Source organism: Rhineura floridana, chromosome 3 (genome assembly GCF_030035675.1).
Source record: "Rhineura floridana isolate rRhiFlo1 chromosome 3, rRhiFlo1.hap2, whole genome shotgun sequence".
NCBI classification, from domain to species: Eukaryota; Metazoa; Chordata; class Lepidosauria; order Squamata; family Rhineuridae; genus Rhineura; species Rhineura floridana.
Window position 1 is genome coordinate 70,912,115 of NC_084482.1, and position 23,139 is coordinate 70,935,253.

At 41.0% G+C, this 23,139-nt stretch overlaps 1 protein-coding gene across 4 annotated transcripts in view; it reads left to right on the plus strand.

Annotated features, from left to right (window-relative positions):
- STX8 (syntaxin 8) overlaps positions 1-23,139 on the plus strand; it is a 169,888-nt gene that overhangs the window by 16,776 nt on the left and 129,973 nt on the right. For 2 of the 4 annotated variants that reach the window (XM_061616501.1, XM_061616500.1), the window contains exon 2: positions 19,083-19,182. In XM_061616501.1, coding sequence (XP_061472485.1) covers positions 19,090-19,182 — 93 coding nt within the window. In that variant the 5' untranslated portion in view covers positions 19,083-19,089. Of the gene's footprint in view, positions 1-6,314; positions 6,539-19,082; positions 19,183-23,139 lie in introns of those variants that run through there. The other 2 variants (XM_061616499.1, XM_061616502.1) reach the window with 2 other exon arrangements.

Genomic DNA, 23,139 nt, shown 5'->3' on the forward strand with positions numbered 1-23,139 from the left:
ATAAAGTCTCAAATTTGGTAATCCCAGCCCTCCTCTTTCTTTGGCGTCTTGTAATAATTTAAATTTAACTCTTGGTTTTTTCCCCTGCCAAACAAATTTAGAAATATCTTTTTGCCATTGTTTGAAAGGTAGATCAGAGGATATGACATGTATTGTTTGAAATAGAAACATCATTCTCGGCAATACATTCATTTTTATTACAGATATTCTACCCATTAATGACAACTGTAATTTATCCCATTTTAACAAATCTTTCTTAATCTCTGTCCATAGTTTTTCATAATTATTATGAAACAACTTTGAATTTTTATTTGTCATAATAATACCTAAATATTTCACCTTTTCTTCTATTTTAAAATCTATCTTCTCCATTAACTCTTTTTGATCTCTTAAAGATAAATTTTTCACCAGCATCTTCGTTTTTTGATTATTGATCTTAGATCCTGCTAATGGTCCAAATTCTTCTAATTTATCCATCAATACTTTTGATTCCTTCCAAGGGATTTTCTAATACAATTATCAAGTCATCAGCAAATGCTCTCAATTTATATTCCTCTTTTTTTATCTTTATTCCCGAAATCCTTTTGTCTTGCCTTATGTCTCTAAGCAGCACTTCTAAAACCAGAATAAATAGAAGGGGGGACAATGGACATCCCTGTCTTGTACCCTTTTGTATTTCACATGAGTCCGTTAAATCCCCATTGACAATTATCTGTGCCTTCTGTGATGTATAAATCGATCTGATCCATTTTATAAAATTATCTCCAAAGTCCATTTGCTCTACAACCTTAAACATAAATTTCCAATTCAAATTATCAAATGCTTTCTCAGCATCCAAGAAAATCAAAGCAGCTTGTATGTCATTTCGTTGTTCTAGATATTCCAACACATTCAAAACATTCCTGACGTTATCACGTAATTGTCTTTTAGGTAAAAACCCCGCTTGATCTTCCTGAATAAATTGTTGCAATATTATTTTCATTCTTTCAGCCAAAATCATTGTAAAAATTTTATAGTCATTATTCAGTAAAGATATTGGCCGATAATTTTTTGTTTTAGTTAAATCCTGCTCCTCTTTAGGTATTAATGTTATATTGGCATTTTTCCAACTATCCGGTATCTTCCCCTCTTGTAAAATAGAATTCATTGTATACTGTAAAGGTAGTAAAAGTTCCTCCTCCAAGCATTTATAATACATTGCTGATAGTCCATCCGGTCCTGGCGCCTTTCCTAATTTAATTTTACTTATAGCCTCAGATATTTCTCTTGACGTAATAGGACCATTAATAGCTTGTCTCTGAAGATCTGTAATTTTGGGCAAATTCTGTTTGGATATATACTCTTCTATTTTTTCTGAGGGAATTTCCTGACACTTGTACAAAGTTGAATAATATTGATGGAAAACCCTTTGGATTTTTAAATTGTCTGTCAACATCTCATCTCCTTCTTGTATCTTTAAAATAAGATTTTTTTGTCGTTCTTTTCTTAATTTATATGCTAGCAATTTCCCCGGTTTATTTGCAAATTCAAAAGTCCTTTGTTTAGCAAAATTTAATTTCCTTTCAATTTCTCTAACTGTCAACATTGACACTTGTTTCTGTAACATTTTAATTTGATTTACAGTAGAAGCTTTAGTTGGATTCTTTTTCAATTCTTCCTCTTTTTGTTTTATTTCTTCCAAGATCAATTGCATTTTCTGTTGTTTCTTCTTTTTTAATTCAGAATTACATTTAATAAAATATCCCCTCATAAATGCTTTACTTGTATCCCAAACAATGTTTTCATCTGTTCCTTTATGTAAATTGTGTTCAAAAAACTCTTTTAATTTCTTCTTACATTCCTACACTATTTTATCATTCTGTAATAAAGATTCATTTAGTCTCCATCTAAATCCAAGATTTTTTTTTTAAAAGTCAATATCACTGGATTATGATCCGAAAAGGTTTTTGGTAACACATCCATCTTGGAAATATCTTTCACTAAATTTTTAGACATCCAAATCATATCAATCCTCGAAAATGTTTTATGTCTTTCTGAAAAGTAAGTAAATTCCTTTGCATTGTCATTTATATATCTCCAAGCATCCACCAATTCTAAATTTTCCATCAATTCGAAACAGATCTTCGGCAATTTGCCCTGTGTCTCTTTAATATTTTTCTCAGAAAGTCTATCCATTTTTGGTGAAATTACCCCATTCCAATCACCCATGACACACCAATGATCATATGCAAACTCAGATAGTTTTTCCATAAGTCCAGTATAAAACCTTGTTTTATCTTCATTAGGAGCATAAATGCCCACTATCAAAATTTTTGTACCCTGAATGGTGATTTCAACTCCCACAAATCTGCCACTATCATCCAATAATATCAATTTAGGAGACAATTGTGAATTAATATAAAGAACCACACCATTTTTTTTTTGAATCCTGCCGAAATAAATTCTTCACCCAAATTTTTACAAATTAAATATTTAGAATCTTTCTTCTTAATATGAGTTTCTTGTAATCAAATTATATCCAATTTTAATTTTTTCAAATAATGAAATACTTTCTCTTCTGCGACGAATTAGCTCCATTTATATTCCAAGTTAGATATTTGTAATCCATTTTTAAGCATGTATTTTAGAAAAGTCTGTGCCTGTTGCTCCCTTTGATCCATCATCATCCTTTTCTTCCTCTACCTGTTTCTGTTGACTTTGTTTCCCAGGAATTATATCCATATCTTTGAGTTTATCTTCTTCCATGTCTTTTGAAGCTTTTCTCAAGAAATCCCTTGCTTTTTGAACAGTATTTAATCGATACTTTTGTTGTCTAAGTGTAAAAATCACTCCCTCTGGAACATCCCATCTAAATTGAATTTTACATTGTTTAAGTTTTTCTGTGAAGAAAGCGTAATCTTTTCTCTTACGTAGAAGCCTAACAGGAATTTCCTTCATCACCTGTATTTCTTTACCGTCAATTTTGAAGACATTGTTAAAATGATGTTGCAAAACCATATCTCTGGTCCTCTTTTTTAAAAAATAAACAAGTACATCTCTTGGGATTTTTTTTATTGTTGCATATCTGGAATTAATTCTATAAACTTTGTCTATTTCAAATTCCATCCGATCTTCGTTCCTGTCGAAGGATTTTGCCAAAACATTAACAATTTTCTCTCTCATATCTTCACCTGTTTCCTCAGGAATTGCACGGAATCTCAAGCAATGTTCTTTATCTCTAAGTTCCATAACAGCAATATAGTCCAAATTTTTTTCCAATTCCATATTTGTAATATCTATTCTATTCTCTAAGGTTTGCACTGAACTGAACCCCGACAAGACCGAGATACTGCTCGTGGGGGACAAGAGAAGGTTGGGAACCGTTGACCTGAAGTTCAGTGGGGTGAGTTTACCCCTAAAGGACCAGGTCCGCAGCCTCGGGGTTGTACTTGATTCCAAGCTGTCCATGGAGGCTCAGATTTCGGCTGTGAGCCGGGCAGCTTGGTACCAACTACACCTTATACGTAGGCTGCAACCCTACCTTCCTGTTCATCAGCTCCCACTGGTAGTACATGCCCTGGTCACCTCTCGATTAGATTACTGTAATGCGCTCTACGTGGGGTTACCCTTGAAAACGGTCCAGAAACTACAACTTATTCAAAATGCGGCGGCTCGATTACTCACAAACAGTCGTCGCCGGGACCACATCACGCCAGTGTTGTTCGATCTACACTGGCTTCCAGTTGTTTTCCGGGCCCAATTCAAGGTGTTGGTTTTAACCTTTAAATCCCTACACGGTCTCGGCCCAGTTTATCTAAAGAAGCGCCTACAACGCCACCAATCATGCCGCCTGACAAGATCGGCCACACAAGGCCTTCTCTCAGTCCCGCCAGCCAAAGCAGCTAGGTTGGCGGGCACTAGAGAGAAGCCCTTTTCAGTGGCGGCCCCCACCCTCTGGAACTCCCTCCCACAAGATCTTCGGCACATCTCTTCCCTGAATATGTTCCGCAAGGCCTTAAAGACCTGGCTTTTTCAGCAGGCTTTCGGGACTTCTGGGGAGGCTTAATATTCTTCTGTTTTAAATGCCTCCTATTATGTATTGTTTGCTCTTATAATTTATATATTTCACTGTATTTTTATATTGTACTCTGCCATATTTATTGTATGTACGTCGCCTAGAGTGGCCATTGGCCAGATAGGCGACACATAAATTAAATTTATCATTATTATTATTATTATTATTATTATTATTATTATTATCTTTAACATTTTTCACATCCTGTGTTAATTGCCCAATGTTATTTTTAATCTCACCCACTTCTGTTTTAATATGATCTTGTAAATCTTTAAATCCTTTTTCATATTGCAAAATTCATCTTTAAGTTGTTGTCTGTCCTGTTTCATCTCTTGTTTCAACTCTTGTTTAAAATCACTAAATCCCTCCATAATTTTCTGGAACATGTCCATCCCTTCCTGTGTATCAATTGAAACTCTTCGCTCCAAAACTTTGGCTGTTTTCCTAGTTGTCATTCTTGAAAAAAAAAAAAACTTTTCTATTATTAGCCAATGTAGAGGCAAACAGTTTCTTTTCTCCCAGCAACAAAAAAGTTAATATTCCAGGCCTGTTTAACCAACACAGTTCTTATCTCCAGCACATTCAAGAATGTAAAACAAATCCAGTTCTCAGCATCCACCAGTTAGTAAGATACACGAACAGCAGATTCGTTAAAAAAAAATTTTTTTTAATCCAAAATAAAAAAAAATATTCTCAGATATATTTCCTTCAAATAATCAAATCATCTTATCTAATAAGTTGCCTCTTATCCGTTTAATCTTTGTAATTCCAGCTTTAAGCCAGCTTTTTGTCATAAAAAATAAAGCAGGTTCTTTGAATTGCTCCCTTCTTCCTTAGCTTTGTATAATACGAAAAAAGTGTGAGTCACCCAAGTTTCTGAGTTGCCGATTCGTAAACAAGTCTCTTTTACGATAGTAATTTAAGTTAGTTGATAAGATTTAGACAGAAGGAGGCTAGCTCGTTAAAAACGTTTTTCAAAGAGAAAGAAAAAAAGTCTCGCTTACTTTCAGCACAGCTTGTTGGAAATCCAGACTCAGTCTTCCGCTGCTAGAAAAAACTTCTTATCTCAGGGGGATTCCTGATCAAATCTAGCAATCTACAGCTCGACGGAGTTCCGTGGAAAATCTCTTCGGTTCCCCTTTTATCTTGGAGAACATTTACGCCAGTCAAAAATTCCTCTTGACTGGCTTTTAACTGAAATAAGCTTCCTCTGAGATAGAGCTCACTCAGAGACAATCACCAGCCAGCACTCCTTCCGGGAAGTCCCACAGACCTCCAGTTAATAGGATTTTTGATGGATAATTGTTGTCATTTGCAATATTGTAGTTTAAATACCACTTACCTGATAGTGCTGAATGGCAATATCTTGTTACAGCACCTTTTTGTGTCTATTTATGGGCAGTGAGGTTTGAGTGCCTCAGCATCTCCTGTATTGCTGGAGGGAAAAAATACATAAAGTTAAATCTGACATAATTGTTTATAAAATGCTTATTGGAATGTTGTAAATTGGATGTTCAGGATCTTAGAGACAAACAGAATGGGGAGCTTGAATGTTCTGTTCAGCTCTGCTCAATCAATGTAAAGTTGCTTTAGCATCTGTTAGAGTTACAATTGATATTCATTCAACAACATTTCATGTTCTGGGTCTATTGGACTCCACAGTGCCTTTATAGGAAGGAACTAGCTATTTCAGGTAGATGCTGGTGATATAATGCTGATAATGTCTCTTTGTGGTGTCTTCTTTCTAGTTAGAAATTGTTGTTTGTATTCTTTATTTTGGAAAAATCCTTGATGCAACCTTGGGCATTTTTTACTGGAAAGGGGGGATAATATACACACACAATCACACTTTTAAATTGTATTTCTGTAATGTGGGGGCTAACAGATGGACAACAAAAATGGATCCTGTGAGCCCTTATGGTTGTAAAGAGACTTGTACTTCCAAGGATGGAAGGATAAATTCTTAATAAGGAATTTATATTGTTAATAGAACCAATAACCATATGCAAGTTTCTGAATTGCATAGAATTCTTCATCAGACGATGCCCACATAAAAGGCAGCGTTCTCCGGTAGGCACAGAAGTACATGTGTATGAATGTACGTGCTTCAAATCTCTGAGCGCAGAAGAGGATGAGCGGTGCATCTCAAAACTCTAGTGCTCCTATCAACGTTCGTTGAAGAAGGCAGTCTACAAAACCCCAGCGCAGAGCGTTGGTTGGTGTGCAGGTATGCGCACGCGCTTTTTCAGTTTAAGCTACTCGGCCTCCTTCCTCCCTCCCCTTTCTCTTTAGCTTACTCCCCGCCCGTCGGCTCGAAATAAACCCGTCAGAGGGTCGCGCTTTCCGCCGTCTCTTTGGTTGTGTGAGCCTCTGCGCTCGCTGTAGTCAGGTGACTTGACTAGGAACTGTTGCCGGCAAAGAACCCGAAGTAGAAGATTTTTAAAGTCCACGGTTGCTGGGCGCCGCGATGGCTCCGGACCCTTGGTGAGCGAGCGAGCAGCAGCTGCTTGGGTGGGCCGGTTGAAGAGGCCGAGACTTTCCTTTTGGGGTGTTACCTTTAACTTAAGAGGGGCTGGCGGTGGAAGAAGAGTGGACTTTGGTCTGGGCCTGGTGTCAGCCAGCTGCTTCCTCCTCCTCCTCCTCCTTCAACGCAGCGTCGTGAATACCTCTTATTCTCTCCCCGCCCCCTTAATACACCTGCTTACCTTCACGAGGTGGCAGGCGGGGTGTGTGTGTTGTATACCGGCGCTCCCCCCCCTTATGGTAGGAATGGAGGAACTGTGGTCCCTCCAGATGTTGTTGGACTACAGCTCCCATCAGTCCGCACAACCATTGGTTAGGGATTATGGGAGTTGTAGCCTACGGAGCACCACAGGTCCCCCATTCCCGCTGTGTGGGGTCTGCCCCTCTCTGCCCTCACCATCACTACTCCAGTATGGGGTACTGCTGTATAGATGGGAGAATTTCTGTAGATGCAGCTTCATCCATCGTGGAACTGTAGCAATAAAGAAAAAAGTCTGCACCTAGTGCGATTGGAATAAAGAAAGGCAGGTCTCCTGTGTCTTGGATAGTTGCACAGGATTGCAGAGCTAAATTTAACAGGTTTTTCTTATGTGACAAACTGTCAAAATTCCTCCTTTGAAGTGTAATATATTTGTACTACTTGTCAATTGCTTATGACAAGATTCTTTTCCATTAAACACACATACAGATATTTGTGTTAGACTAAATCTATTTTGGGGGTTTACGTACCCATTTGCCTGTTATGCTGTGGAGACAGTTTTGCTCCTTGGTATACTGAGGAGCTGTGGTTGATGAAACAGACCGGGCAAGGATTAGATGATGTGAACAAGATACTTGCAGTGATGCGCCCAACCACTTGCTCATTAGATCCTTGTCCATTCTTGCTTATTAAAGCTAGCCGGAGTGGAGTGACTGAATGGGTCCCAGGTGTAGTAAACACATCTTTGTGTGATGCCCGCTGCCCTTAAAGGGGCGGTGGTCCATCCACTTCTTAAAAAGCCCACATTGGACCTAGTGGAGTATAACAACTATAGACCAGTTGCAAACACCCCTTTCTTGGCAAAGGTGGAGGAGAAGGTGGTTATAGAGCAATTTCAGGTATTCCTGGATGAGACTGATTATCTAGATCCATCACAGTCTGGATTCAGACCTGGTTTTAGAACAGAATCAGCCTTGATTGCCCTGATGGATGACCTTTATCATGAGAGAGACGGGGAGTACGACCCTGTTAGTTCTGCTCTGTCTCTCAGCGGCATTTGATACCATTGACCATGGTATCCTCTTAGACTGACTTAGTGGGATGAGTATTAGAGGCACTGTTTATGGTAGTTTCACTCTTACCTTCAGGGTCATGTTCAGAGAGTAACACTGGGTGAGTGTTTCTTGGCCCCCTGGTTCTTGCGCTACAGGGTTCTGCAGGGTATTAATCTCTCCCCAGTGCTATTCAACATCTATGTGAAGCCTTTGGGAGCAGTCATTAGGAGTTTTGGAGCAAGTTGTCAAAAATATGCTGATGACATGCAGCTTTATTTCTCCATAGCATCTGAATCAGGAAAGACTGAATGCTCTGGAACAGTGTCTGAATGCTGTAGTGGACTGGATCAGGGCCAATAAACTGTGCTTGAATCCTGGGAAGATGTAGGCTGTTGGGTATGGGTAGATGGTTCCCATGTCCTGCAGATTACCTGTTCTGGATGGGGTCATGATCCGTCTGAAGGACTAGGTCCGTAGCCTTGGTGTACTCCTGGATTCATGTTTGTCACGTGAGGCCCAAATATCCTCTGTGGCTAGGAGTGCCTTTTACCAGCTTTGTCTGGTTCATCAGCTACGGCTGTTCCTGGACAGGAAGAGCCTGACCTCTGTAGTCCATGTGTTGGTAACCTCGAGGCTGGATTACTGCAATGGACTCTTGGCTCTGGTTCGGAAGTTCCAGCTGGTGCAGAATGGAGTGGCCGGATTCCTGATGGGAGCACATGACTGACAATATGTGTCACCACTTTTAATACATCTGCACTGCCTGCCCATCCACTACTGAGCCAGGTTCAAGGTCCTTTTATTAATTTACAAAGCCGTGAATAATTTAAGTCCAGGGTATCTTAGGGACTGTCTGAACCCTTACATCCCAGCTTGATCATTTGAGATCATCTGCAGGAGTGGTTTGGTTATCCCCCAAGTTGGCAAGGCTCATTTAACATTGATACAAAATCAAGCCTTCAGTGTCATCGGCCCAGCTCTTTGGAATGCTCTGCCAACAGAGATTCAGCAAGTGCTTTCTGTTTTAACTTTTAAGTGCCTGCTGAAAACTTTTCTGTTCCTCCAGGCTTATGCAGGCAATTAAGAAGATGCTTTTTTTTTTTTGCAAAAGTTGACCTTTGTTTTTATTGTATTAATGTTTTTTTCTGTGGTGGTCGTTTTTTTCTTTAACGTTTTGTAAACTGCTTTGATGTTTTTAACGAAATAGTGGTATACAAATATTTTTATAGATAGATAAATAAATTAAATATTTAAGAACATAAGATGTGCCTCTGGATCAGGCCAGTGGCCCATCTAGTCTGGCATCCTGTTCTCACAGTGGCCAACCAGATGCCCATGGGAAGCCTGAGAGCAGGACCTGAATACAAGAGAACACTTTCCTCCTGCTGCTTCCAGCAACTAGTATTCAGAAGCATACTGCTTCTGACTCTGGAGGCAAAGCACAGGCATCATGGCTAGTAGCCACTGTTAGCCTTATCCTCCATGTATTTGTTTAATCCTTTTTTAAAGTCATCCAAGCTGGTTACTGCTTCCTGTAGGAGGGAGGTACTTTCTTTTGCTGTCCTGAATTTTCCAACATTCAGCTTCATTGGATGTCTTTATTTGGATAAAATGGATTAAAAATCTAAATAAATTATATGTTTTGTATGCTGAGTGAGACATTCTGGGCAGTTCTGGTTAGGACTTTTGTGACGGGGACTTAAATTGGGGAGTTTGGAATATTTAGTATATTTCCAAAAAATTCACACTGACTTTTAGTGTCACTGGCATTCCCAGGGTGGTTTAGAGAGAGAGGAATAAATACAGTGTTATAAAAATATCCAGAGTAATAATAAAATGGCTCAGAGCAGGATAAACCTTCAATTAAAAATTAAACTCACAAAAGCTAATAGGAGTAAAAGATTAAAAAGCCCAAGGAAAGAGAATGTGTTTGTTATTCAGGGCCAGGCATTGTGGGGTTGGACCAGGCAGCCCTCCCTGGGGAGCACTTTTCACAGGTCAGGAGCCACCGCTGAAAAGGCTGTCTCCCTGGTTTCCTCCTGTTTTCTTCACATGACAGGGCATTTGGATAAGAGCTGGGTGAACTCCTTCAGTTAAGAAGGCCTTACCCCATTGGGGTTAGAGGCCTAACCTCTTTGAAGACCCTGTGTGACAACGAGCAAGAGGCTGAAGCTCAATCAAGCAGGGCCAGTGAAACCTCGCCCCACAACAAGAAGAGAAGAGCAGGGCTGTGGAGTCAGTATGCCAAACCTTCGACTCCGACTCCTCTATTTTTCCACTGTCCGACTCCGACTCCTCTATTTTTCCACTGTCCGACTCCGACTCCACCCAAAATTGCTTCTTGTCAATCAAAATTTATTTGGAAGTCAGAGTTGGTACATTTCTACTGACTCCGACTCCACCCGAAATTGCTTCGAACTCCAACTCCACCCAAAATTGCTCCCGACTCCGACTCCACGACTCCGACTCCGACTCCACAGCCCTGGAGAAGAGTACTAGTAGTGGGAGACTCCCTACTATGTGGGATCAAAACCCAAGTATGCAGAGAAGATTTGTGGACTCGCTAGGTATGCTGTCTACCAGGAGGACGGATTAGAGATGTGACAGAAGGGTTGCCATCACTCATCAAGCCCACCGACAGGTATCCCTTTCTCCTCATCCATGTAGGAACAAATGATACTGCCAAATGGAGCTATGAAGAAATCACATCAGACTTCGAAGCTCTGGGAAGGAAACTCAAGGACTTTGGGGCCCAGATAGTTTTTTCATCCATCCTTCCAGTACTTAGAAGAGGAGTAGAAAGGGAAAGAAAAATATTCCATATGAATGAATGGCTAAGAAGGTGGTGCCAATGTGAGAGATTTGGATTCTGGGACCATGGGCTATGCTTCCTGGAAGATGGATTGCTGGCAAGTGATGGGGTTGCATCTCACAAGGACTGGGAAGAATGTGTTTGGCCACAGCATGGAGAAGTTCATCAGGAGGGCTTTAAACTGAATCCTAAGGGCGGAGGGAGAGGTAAACTTGGTGGTAACGACTGATGAAGGCTTGTGCACAGTAACAGGAACAGAGAGATCAGCTGTAATAGGGACCAGTAATAGTCCTCAGAAAAATGTAGTAAGGAAGCCAAGCTATAAATCACATGGTCTTCGATGTCTGTATACTAATGCGCAGAGCGTGGGAAACAAGCAGGATGAACTTGAATACAGGAGGGCTATTACGACTTGATAGGTATAACTGAAACTTGGTGGGATGACTCCCATGACTGGAATACAGCAATTGAAGGATATAACTTGTTCAAAAAGAACAGAAGGAATAAAAAGGGAGTTGGAGTCGCGCTATATGTTAAAATATATATATCCCTGCACAGAAATAAAGGAAGATGAGCTTGGTAGCTCCACCAAGAGTATCTGGATTAAAATTAACGGGGCAAGTAATAAAAGGAATGTGGTGCTTGGAGTCTACTACTACCAATCAAGGAGAAGATGAGACTGTAACTTTTGAAAAGCAAATTGCCAATGTTTCGAGGAGGCATGATGTAGTAGTAATGGGGGATTTTAATTATCCCTATATCTGTTGGGAGACAAATTCTGCCAAACATGCCCCCTCCAAGAAATGTCTGACTTGTGTTGGAGATAACTTTCTCCTACAGAAAGTGGAGGAAGCAACCAGAGGATCAGCTATCCTGGACTTGATTCTAACCAATAGAGATGATTTGGTGGATGAAGTGGCAGTTACGGGAACTCTGGGGGAAAGTGACCACACCATACTTGAATTCTTGATTTGAACAGAAGCAAAAGCTGAGAGTAGCCATACGAGCACCAGGACTTCAGGAAAACTGATTTTAATAAACTCAGAACAATTGTAAGTATGGTTCCATGACAAGCGACCCTAATGAGAAAAGGAGTCCAAGATGGGTGGGAATTTCTAAAAAAGGAAATTCTAAAAGCACAATGGCAAGCAATTCCAACAAGGAAAAAATGGGGGAAACAACAGAAGAAGCCAATGTGGCTTCACAAAAAGCTTAGAGCTGACCTGAAAACAAAAAAAGGACACATACAGGAAGTGGCAAGAAGGCCAGGCCACACAGGAAGAGTACAGGCAGGTATCACGGAATTGCAGGGATGGTGTCAGGAAGGCTAAAGCTGAGAATGAACTGAGGTTAGCGAGGGATGCTAAAAGCAACAAAAAAGCATTCTTCAGGTACATCCATAGTAAAATACCGAGAAAAGAAATGGTGGCACAGCTACTCAATGAGGAAGGCAAAATGATAACAGATGACAAAGAAAAGGCAGAAGTGCTCAATTCCCATTTTGGCTCAGTCTTCTCCCAAAAAAGGATCTGTGACCCTCCAGGGAAACATGAAGTAGAAGGGGCAGGATTGGAGCTTGAGATTGATAAACGGTCAAGGAATACCCAATCACTTTGAATGAGTTCAAAGCAGCAGGGCCCGATAAACTGCATCCTAGAGTATTGAAGGAACTGGCTGTAGACCTCTCAGAACCGCTGTCTATTCAAAATCGTGGAGGACTGGTGGAGTGCTGGATGACTGGAGGAGAGCTAATGTTGTCCCTATCTTCAAAAAGGAGGAACCGGGGAACTAGAGACCAGTCAGCCTAACATCAATCCCTGGAAAAACTCTAGATCAAATCATAAAGCAGTCAATCTGTAAGCACCTTGAAAACAATGCAGTGATTACTAGGAGCCAACACGGATTTATGAAGAACAAATCCTGCCAAACGAATCTTCTCTCATTTTTTGATCAGGTAACCTCCCTTGTAGATGGTGGGAATGCTGTGGACATAATATACCTCAAATTCAGCAAGGCTTTTGACAAAGTGCCCCAGGATATTCTGATTAGCAGGCTAGCTAAATGTGGGCTGCATGGAACAACTATCAGGTGGATCCACAGCTGGCTCCAGAATCGTACTCAAAGAGTGCTTATCAATGGTTCCTTCTCAAACTGGGTGGAAGTAACGAGAGGGGTACCACAGGGCTCGGTCCTGGGCCCAGTGCTCTTCAACATTTTTATTAACGACTTGGATGAGGAGGTACAGAGCATGCTTATCAAATTTGCAGATGATACAATATCTAATACTGTGGAAGACAGAAAGAAAATTCAAAGGGACCTTGATAGGCTGGAGCATTGCACTGAAAACAACAGAATGAAATTCAACAGGGATAAATGCAAAGTTCTACATGTAGGAAAAAGAAACCAAAGGCACAGTTATAAGATGGGGAATAGTTGGCTCGGCATTATGACATGTGAGAAGGATCTTGGAATTGTCATTGATCACAAGCTGAATATGAGCCAACAGTGTGATGTGGCTGCAAAAAAGGCAAATGCTATATTAGGCTGCATTAACAGAAGTGTAGTTTCTAAATTACGTGAAGTATTAATTCCTCTCTATTCAGCACTGGTTAGGCCTCATCTTGAATACTGCATCCAGTTTTGGACTCCACACATCAAAAAGGATGCAGACAAACGAACAGGTTCAGAGGAGGGCAGCAAGGATGATCAGGGGACTGGAAACAAAGCCCTATGAGGAGAGACTGAAAGAACTGGGCCTGTTTAGCCTGGAGAAGACTGAGGGGAGATAGGATAGCACTGTTCAAGTAAACGAAAGGTTGTCACATAGAGGAGGGCCGGGATCTCTTCTTGATTGTCCCAGAGTGCAGGACACAGAATAATGGGCTCAAGTTGCAGGAAGCCAGATTTCAACTGAACATCAGGAAAAACATCCTAACTGTTAGAGCCATACAACAATGGAACCAATTACCTAGAGTGGTAGTGGGCTCTCCAACACTGGAGGCATTCAAGAGGCAGCTGGATAGATATCTGTCGGGAATGCTTTGATTTGGATTCCTGCATTGAGCAAGGGGTTGGACTTGATGGCCTTATAGGCTCCTTCCAACTCTACAGTTCTATGATTCTATGATCTATGAATTCAGGTCTTGCTTGCTGTGGAGTTTGCGCTAGTTCCTCAAGTTGCTTTGCCAGCAATGCACCATTTCTTGTGGAAGGGGATGAGGATCACTCAGAAAGCTCAGAGTCATCCACTTATGGAGAAGCCAGCGGCAGCTTCTCTCCTGTGCTAAATAGGTCTGGGTGTTGGTGGAGTTTGATTTTTGTCAGGACAATTAAATGGGAAGAAAGAGTTAAATCTCCCCTGTAGCTGCTCTTTTAAAAGAAGAGAAACACTAACATGCATGAGCAAACTAAACAATTAATATACTATGTAGTTTGATCCTAATTCACTTATTTTTTCCCAAGCTCATCTTGCAAGTGTTCATAAGGACTTGAGACTCTTTTTCCCCTTGAGCTCTTGCAAAGAAAGTTGTTTTGGTGGGGGGTAGAAATTGAGGTAGTCAAGGCGAGTTTGTCTATCACTAGCCCTGTTGCATTTAATGGTAAGTCAAGCAAATTAGGACTAGTTCACATAACTACTCTACGCATCTCTTTTTGTTCAGCTAAAATCACAATATGTTACTGGCAGATTAGTTTTTTAAGTTTGTTGTCATGGGCACCAGTAACAATTTTTTATGTTTACTTTTCAGTCTATATTGTAGATTTTAGCAGGAAGTGTTTAAGACAGTTGCCCCATACTTTCATACAGCATGTATGAATTGACTCTTGGTTGCTTATAAAACCAAGGAACACAAAATGTTGATCCTTATTTATTTAAAATATTTCTAAAATGCTTAACAATAAAACATGTCTAAGTGGTGTACAAACACTACAGATCAATATTAAAACAGCAGAAGAAAATAGAAATCCAGTGATACAGGATTCAAAATTATGGATCAAAGAAAGCCTGTGCAAAAAGATTTGAGCAAATAATATAATTGATGGTCCTTCATGTATGGCAGAGGGAAGGACATTCCAAATTGTAGGGGCTACAGTGGAAAATGCCTGTTTTTAGTTCCTCCACTCTATGATATTCTGTAGGGTGCAGTGCCATGAGTATAATTTCCTTAGATGATCTAAGTGATCTTATTGGTCTATATAGGGGTAGGCGGTCCTTCAGGTAACCTCCTTCTGAGCTGTTTAATGTTTTATATGTTAGGAACAAGACCTTGATCTGAAGTGTCTGAAATGTGGTTATATTGCTGTACAATTTTATATATCCTTATGATGTTGTAGATAGCCGATGACTTTTATCATCCAGAGACTGTAAATGGGGCCTACACACATTGCAGTTAATATTCAGCTATAAATAAGCTTACTCTCCTTAACTTTGGCACAGTGTGTCATATAGAGCATTTCACAATATAGTGGTATTAGACTGCTAAAGTGCTTTACAAGCTTGCATATGTGGGAAAGAAAGAATCAAATGGGAAAATGGGCAGCGAGGCTTGAATTGATAAAATAACCTTAGCTGTAAACTAATGGGGGTTGTCTCTAGGTTTTGTGAGTCCTGAGCCAGAGATCTGTAGTATTCCCTTCTCCCACAGTTGTATGTGTGCTTGACCCAAGCCCACTGTCCTCAGTCAGCTCCCAAAAGACATCTTCACCACTGCTTGTCAGAGGTTCAGACCTTAGCACTGCCATTTCTCGGAGCAGCAGAAGGATGCAGGAGACTAATGCTAGAGTTTAGTGTGGCAGCAGCTGCTGCAAAAGTTGGACTGGCTTGTGCTTGACCAGCATCGCCATACCCCCATAATATCTGTGGTCTGGTGAAGCAAATAAGTGCTTTCAATGGTCAAAGATGCTGCCACAGCAAACTAGATCTCTCTTGTTCCATATTAGCCACCTGAGGCAGCCTACAGTCTTGTATATGTATCTGAGAATGCTCATGAGTCCTCTCAGAGGTGGTAGCGCATTAGTATTTCCCATTGTCTCTGTCTATGCCCCCCCTGCTGGTCCATGGACTCCAGTGGTGTCTGATCATGCTCATTGCTGACAACAAACCTGCATTCCCTTATTAAGCAACAATGATTGATACATGGCAGTAAAGCTGAGAGCATGAGTAATTGGGTCCTTAAGTATTGTTAAATCCTGCTGATTTCAGAAGAATTTGCCATTATTTTTCAATAAATTAGCTGAACAGGAGTATTAAATGAACACTGTGATTGATTTTTAAATATTTCACGATTAATAATACCATAAGTAGATGTGGACTCAAATGGATCAATTAACCAGATAATAATTTATCCTGATAAAAATGTAACTAATTTGATCCTTCTGTGGCCACCTTGAGCATTGTTTATTTGTTTTTTAATGGAAAGGCTGGGTATAAATATTTTACTAAACAAAATGGTATATGAAGTGCAGTGCAGATTATCTTCAAGTTAAATTACAAAAGTTACAATTTCTAGAGTAGCAAAAAGACGACTTGGTCAAATAAAGGTGAGTATGTTAAATCAGGTTCTACATTTGGGTGTTTAGGAAATAGTATAAAAATGCAAGTAGTAGTTTAATGAGTTCTGTTTATTGGGTTTTTTTTTTTTTTTTCAATAATTTTTATTCAGATTTTCATAAAACATACAAGACAAAATCATAAAACATTCAAAGACAAAAAACAAAATCAAAAATAGTTAAACAAAAAGAAAAAAAAGAAAAAAAAAAAAAACAAAAATAAAAAATAAAGAGTAAAATATTGACTTCCCATTTGTCAAAGATCAAATCAGTTATAAGTCTATAATATATAACAATCCTGTCTCTTAAGTCATATTATAAAATCACTTTCCTCCAGTAGTTATCTTACTTAATCATCAAATCTCATAAACATTACTTTATTCTTTCCACAAAAAGTCAAAGAGAGGTTTCAATTCTTTAAGAAATATATCTATCAATTTTTTTTTCCAGATAAGCATATCGATTAATCCATCTCATTACTAATTATGATAATCTTATTGTCATAACCATAGTCAAAATAAACATTTCAATTAATCCATCACATCAGAATCTGTTAGGTTCAATAATTTCAGTAGCCATTGTTCTATTATCTCTATTAGTTCCATTTTCCATCTTCCATCTTCAGTAGTCTTGTTAAGTCCAGTAATTTCAATATCCAATCTTCCATTATCAGTATTCCATAATAATCTTGCTGTCAAAGCCATAGTCATATAGTAAGAGTCTGATGGGGATTACCTCTATCCCAAATATTTTCTTGCCATCCATTCTGAATAGGTTGCTGAAATACTGCTGTAAAATCATATCTCTGTTCTTTTTTTCAAAATACACTGGGTCATCTCTTAAAAGTTTTTCCATTGTCACATGGCTGCAGTTAATTCCATAGATTTTCTCTATATTGGGCTCCATCACATCATTCCAGTCCAGAAGATTATCCATGCCATTGATAACTTTATCTCTAGAATCTTCATTCATTTCTTCAGAGATAACATTGAGTTCCAAACAATAGATTTTATTTCTAAAGTCCATAGACTCCAAATCTTGTTCCTGTTCCACGTTGGTTCCAATCTCCGGGATCTCCTCTCTCACAGGGACCCCTATTCCAGTCTCCAGGGTCACCTCTCTCACAGGGACCCCTGTTCCAATCTCCGGGGTCTCCTCTCTCACAGGGACCCCTTCCAGGGTCACCTCTCTCACAGGGACCCTTATATCTTTAATCTCCTGCTTCATTTTACTCAATTCAATTTTCATTATCTCAATCTCATCCATTATTTTCTGAAACATAGTTATTTCCAGATTTTCAGCCACTTTCTTAATTGCCATTTTAAAAGAAAAATATAGGAAAACCACTTCTTATTTCAGCAACAATTGGGTTAATACTCCAAACTTGGTGACATCACAGTATAAACAGAGCAGACAGCCTTATCTCTCCAATAGTTAAGTAAACAAAATGCAGTTCCCAGGATCGAAACAATTAATGGCAATCGTCAAGAAACAGATTCGTCAAAATAAAATAGACCAAAAAGAGAGTAGTCTCAAAACAGTATAATATTTTTCAAAATAAAAATCTGGAATAGAAATCCCTCTTCTGTGTATATCTTTAGAATGCAAATCCAGGACAGCTTTTTGCAACAAAAACAGAGATAAGCTATTAATTAGTGCGTAGCAGAGAGAAGTTATGGCTCCCCAGTGAGATGTCAAAAACTGATCAATCTGGCAAATCTCTTTTAAACAGCAACAATTTAAGTCAAGTAAAAGAAAAATATAGAAAGAAGGGTGCTTGCCTGTTAGTGCGTTCTCTCTTAGAAGATAAGGTGAACGTTCGCTTTATCAGATAGAGCTTGCTGTTAAAAATCCGTCCCACCTTCGTCGGCTGGACCTCGTCCCATAAATTAATGAGATCTGGTCGTCCCAACAAAAATAGGCTTTGAGGTTAATCTCTTCGTTTCTCCCTACCCGGGAGAAGTTTAATCAGTCAAAAAAAAAAGAAAAAACTGACTGATATATCTGAATAAGCTTCTTTTGAGGCAGGAGCCCGTCTCAAAAGCAGGCACAGGCTAAGTCACCCTTCCCGGAAGTGCTGTTTATTGGGTTTTAAGTATATATGTTATAATGTGTACTATTTACCCCACATGTTACATGAATAACTTTGGCCACATTCACACCATACATTTATTCCACTGTTATTCCACTTTCAACAGCCATGGCCTGAGACCCTTGTTCCCCTCACAGAGTTGCAATTGTCAGTCAGTTCCTCTTCCCAGAGAACTCAGGGAATTGTAACACATAGTGTTTGCATGTTGGAAGCAATTGGTATCTAGGATTATTTTTAACTTCATGCGTTACATGGGGAAACGGAGCACTGATCCACACTTCACAGCAGTCAGCATGTTTGCTATGTTTACGCCTATGTTTTCTATGGGGAATACTTAAAGCATTTAGGGGTGATGTACACCTTCAAGCACCTAGTAGATGTGTATAAACCATGACCATTCTCAGTGTTTGAAGATGCTACCCTGGGCTCCTTTGAGAGGAAAGGAGGGATAGGAAATAAATAAATACATATAATATCACCCCTTGCTGCCAATTGTGATAGTGTGCTGAAAACCCTCAAGTGTTTTTCAGTATCTTCTGTGTTGTGACTCCTTTAAACTTTGTGGCTGTTCAATGTCTTGGAGTCTCTATTGGGTATTTGTTCTGTTGGCTTTTTTAGCTATGTTCTAAATTAGAAGGATGTTCTTTTAAGTATAAGCTGTCCTTGACTTGAAGCAGCCATTTTTACTGGCCTGGGAGCCAGTAGTAAAAGACTGAATAAACTGGTTCTGATGAACAATAAAGATGAAATTATGAGTGAGAAGCATATGTGTATTTATCTAAAATGTATCATTTTTTTAGGTCATCGATGTATGATTCCACTTGCCACACTGCCCAAGAGGTTGCTGAAAAAATTCAAGAACGCAACAGATATCAGAGGAATGGTGAAAGTACAGTTAAGGTACTGCATACCTCAGGGACCATCCTCTCCCTTGCTTAACATTTGTCTTATATCCATTAAAATTAACAGTGAGTGTCCTCTTGATTAGCACACAGCTTGTTCAATTTCACAGCTGCAGCACGAGGGGACTGAGGAAGACCTCTAGTGTTCCTGCTCGGGACTTCATGGCCTCCATGACGACCATGGGGCTGTCTCAACTTGTTACTGGCCCAACACATAGGGCAGGGCACACCCTCAACTTGGTTTTTGCTCCAGATGGAGGAAGGGGTGGTCTGGAGATAGCGGGGGTGGATGTCACCCCATTGTCATGGTCAGATCACTTCCAGGTGAAGTTTAGACTTATGGCTCCGATCGTTCCTTGCAGGGGTGGTGGACAGATTAAGATGGTCTGCCCCTGGAGCCTAATGGAATCCACTGGATTCCTGAATGCCCTGGGGGAGTTCCCAGTAGATAGAGCAGGTGACCCTGTTGAAGCCCTGGTCACGCTGTGGAACAGCAAGGCGCGTTGGGCTCTCAACACGGTTGCCCCCGAGCGCTCTCTCCGGCACTGTGGAGCCCGGCGTGCACCTTGGTACACCAGTGAGCTAAGGGCAATGAAACAGGCTGGACAATGGCTAGAGTGCAAGTGGCGAAAGATGTGCTGTGAGGCTGATCGGGCACGAGTAGAACATCATAACCATGCCTACTGTGTGGCAGTGAGGGTGGCGAAGAAGGCCCACTTCTCTGCCTCCATCGCATCCTCAAGTAGCCGTCCGGTGGAGCTTTTCCGTATTGTTAGGGGTCTGTTGACATCAACTCCAGGAAATGGAGTCTTAGACCCTTCGGAGGCCCACTGTGAATTGTTTGCAAGGCACTTTGAGGGTAAAGTTGCTTGCCTCCGTAGCAGTCTTGATGCCCCATCCACATCTACTGTAGTCCCCAATGAGGTGTCCAGTGCAACGTCTACTGCAACTTCTTGGGAACGGTTTCCGTTGATGTGGCCTGATGACGTGGACAAGGGGGTCTGACTGAGTGGATCCAGGGTGTGGTCAACGCATCATTGCAAGAGGGAGTGGTTCCAGCCACCTTGAAAGAGGCGGTGATTCGACCACTCCTGAAAAAGCCCACCCTGGACCCATTAGTTTGTGACAACTACCAACCGGTTGCAAATACCCCCTTCTTAGGGAAGGTGATGGAAAGGGTTGTGGCGCAGCAATTGCAAGTACTCTTGGATGAAACAGATTATCTTGACCCATCCCAGTCTGGGTTCAGGCCTGGTTATGGGACTGAATCGGCCTTGGTCACCCTGATGGATGACCTTTATCGGGAGAAGGACAGGAGGAGTGCGACCCTGTTGTTCTTACTTGATCTCTCAGCGGCTTTTGATACCATTGACCATGGTACCCTTCTGGGCCGACTTGGTGAGATGGGTATTGGAGGCACTGTTTTACAGTGGTTCCGATCCTATCTCCAAGGTCATTCGCAGAGAATAGCATTGGGTGACTGTCTTTCAGCCCCCTGGCAGCTGTGCTGTGGGGTGCCGCAGGCTACCATCTTGTCCCCCATGCTGTTTAACATCTATATGAAGGCCTTGGGAGCAGTCATCAGGAGCTTTGGGGTGAGGTGTCAGCAGTATGCTGATGATACCCAGCTCTATTTCTCTAACCTCTGAATCGGGAGAGGCCGTGCAAGCCCTGGACTGCTGCCTGGACTTGGTGGTGGGCTGGATGAGGGCCAATAAACTGAGTCTGAATCCTAGCAAGACGGAGGCGCTGTGGGTTGGTGGTTCCTGAGTTTGGATAATTGGTCAGTTGCCTGCTTTGGATGGGGTTGTACTCCCTCTGTAAGAGCAGGTCCGTAGCCTGGGGGTCGCTAGAGGCCCAGGTACCTCAGTGGCTAGGAGTGCCTTTTACCAGCTTTGGCTGGTGAGACAGCTGCAGCCGTTTCTGGACCGGGATAGCCTGACCACTGTTGTCCACACACTGGTTACCTCTAGGCTGGATTACTGTAATGCGCTCTATGTGGGGCTGCCCTTGAGGTTGGTCTGGAAGCTGCAGCTGGTGCAAAATGCGGCGGCGAGACTGCTCACTGGAGCAGGGTATCGCCAACATGTCACCCCGCTGCTGAAAGAATTGCACTGGCTGTCCATTTGCTACTGGGCCAGGTTCAAGGTTCTAGTTTTGGTGTACAAAGCCCTATACAGCTCGGGACCAGGATACCTGAAAGACCATCTTACCCCTTATATACCCAGTCAATCACTGTGCTCTGCAGGTGAGGGCCTCCTGCAGATACCATCTTATCAGGACGTTCGTTCTGCACAATATAGGAAACAGACCTTTAGTGTGGTGGCACCTTCCCTGTGGAATTCCCTCCCTTTGAATATTAGGCAGGCACCATCTCTGCTATATTTTCAGCGCCTTTTGAAGACTTTCCTCTTTCAACAAGCCTTTTAAGTTGAGACCTATCCCAGTCTGCATCTGTGTCAGAATTGTTTAATATGTTTTTTAATAATGTTTTTAACCCTTTTTTAAGGTTGTTTTTTAAAAATGTTTTTAATGCTGTTTTGTTTTAATGTATTTTAAGATTTGTTTTTATGATGTTTTAAAGTGTTTTAGTGCTTTGTTTGCCGCCCTGGGGTCCTGCTGGGACAGGGCAGGATACAAGTTAAATAAATAAATAAATTTCAAACCTCTAAGATCCATGGAAGGTGTTCATGGTAGCTGCTGCTGTTTAAAGGCTCATCAAACACTTTGAACCTAAGTGCTCAGAGAGGCTGGGTCTGTAGAGACTGGTAACTGGTTACTACCCTGTTGTTGAGTCCTAGTGACAGAAAGAGATAAAAATTGGAACAAATATTTCTGGAAATTTTTTACAGTGGCTTGCTTTGTCTTACAAGTTTAGGATACATACACCTAATATCGGTTGGAAAGATGGCGTTCTTGATTTAGGATAAGCATCTCTGTCCCAGGACATGGGCATAGTACTTTTACATAGTATTGTTGTGAGGTAAAATGGTTGTTCTGGACATCTACTGCAATTCTGTTCCCTCTCAGTCAAGTGAGTACTTTCAGCTCTCCCTTAACAGGAGGCAACAGCACCAGAACAAATTCAGTGTTGCGACAGGACTGAGCTTCTCATTTCCATGCTATTAATCCTAAAATATGGAAGTTAAGCCCTGGCTGTCAGGTAAAGGGCCAGCTCATGCTGGAAAATCTTTTATAAACCTGACTGAAATGACTCGCATTATGTAAGATTGCAAAACCCATTATACTTTCACTTGACAGGAGAATCCAGAGGTAAGGTGAGAACCCCTGCTCATTTAGGACTGCTTTGCACTTCATGCAGTGTGTGTGTGCTGTGGGTATACTTGTGTTTCACACAGGAGACAGCACAAGTGTGAAAGAAGGATGTATATCTTGAAATGTGTGTTTGCATGGCTGTGCTTGCCTTTGAAGCCTGACTGGTCTACTGTTCTCTGACACAAGTGAATATCGATGTGTCCCTGTCACACTGAAGTAATTGCTGTGGAAAATGATAGCATAGTACTGGTGAGTCTGTGGCACTCATGCTTGCTGTGTTGAATCAAATCCGGGCTTCTAGAGATAGGAAACTCAGCTACATTTTATAATGAAACTCTCTGGCTTCAATCTCAGTCCTGTTCCAGTGATGGGTTTGTTTTTTTTGCTCTTCCAGAATCGGTTAATTGTTTTGCAAGCACTCCTTTGTCTCCTTTTGGACAACAGTCTGTTCGATATTTTTGAGAGCTTGATCCTGTAAGGAGGAATCCTTAACTAGAGCAGCAACCTAGTGCAGATGTGTCAGGGCCTCCTAATGTTCCTTTGCACTCTCGCCATGCTGTGGGAACAGTGGTTCGTGTTACAAAATACACTGCTCCATTGACAAATGGTTCTGTGAAGAAAACTTTCCATGTTTGTGCATGAGCAGAGCTGGAGGCAGTTGCTAAGTGAGCAAGTAGGA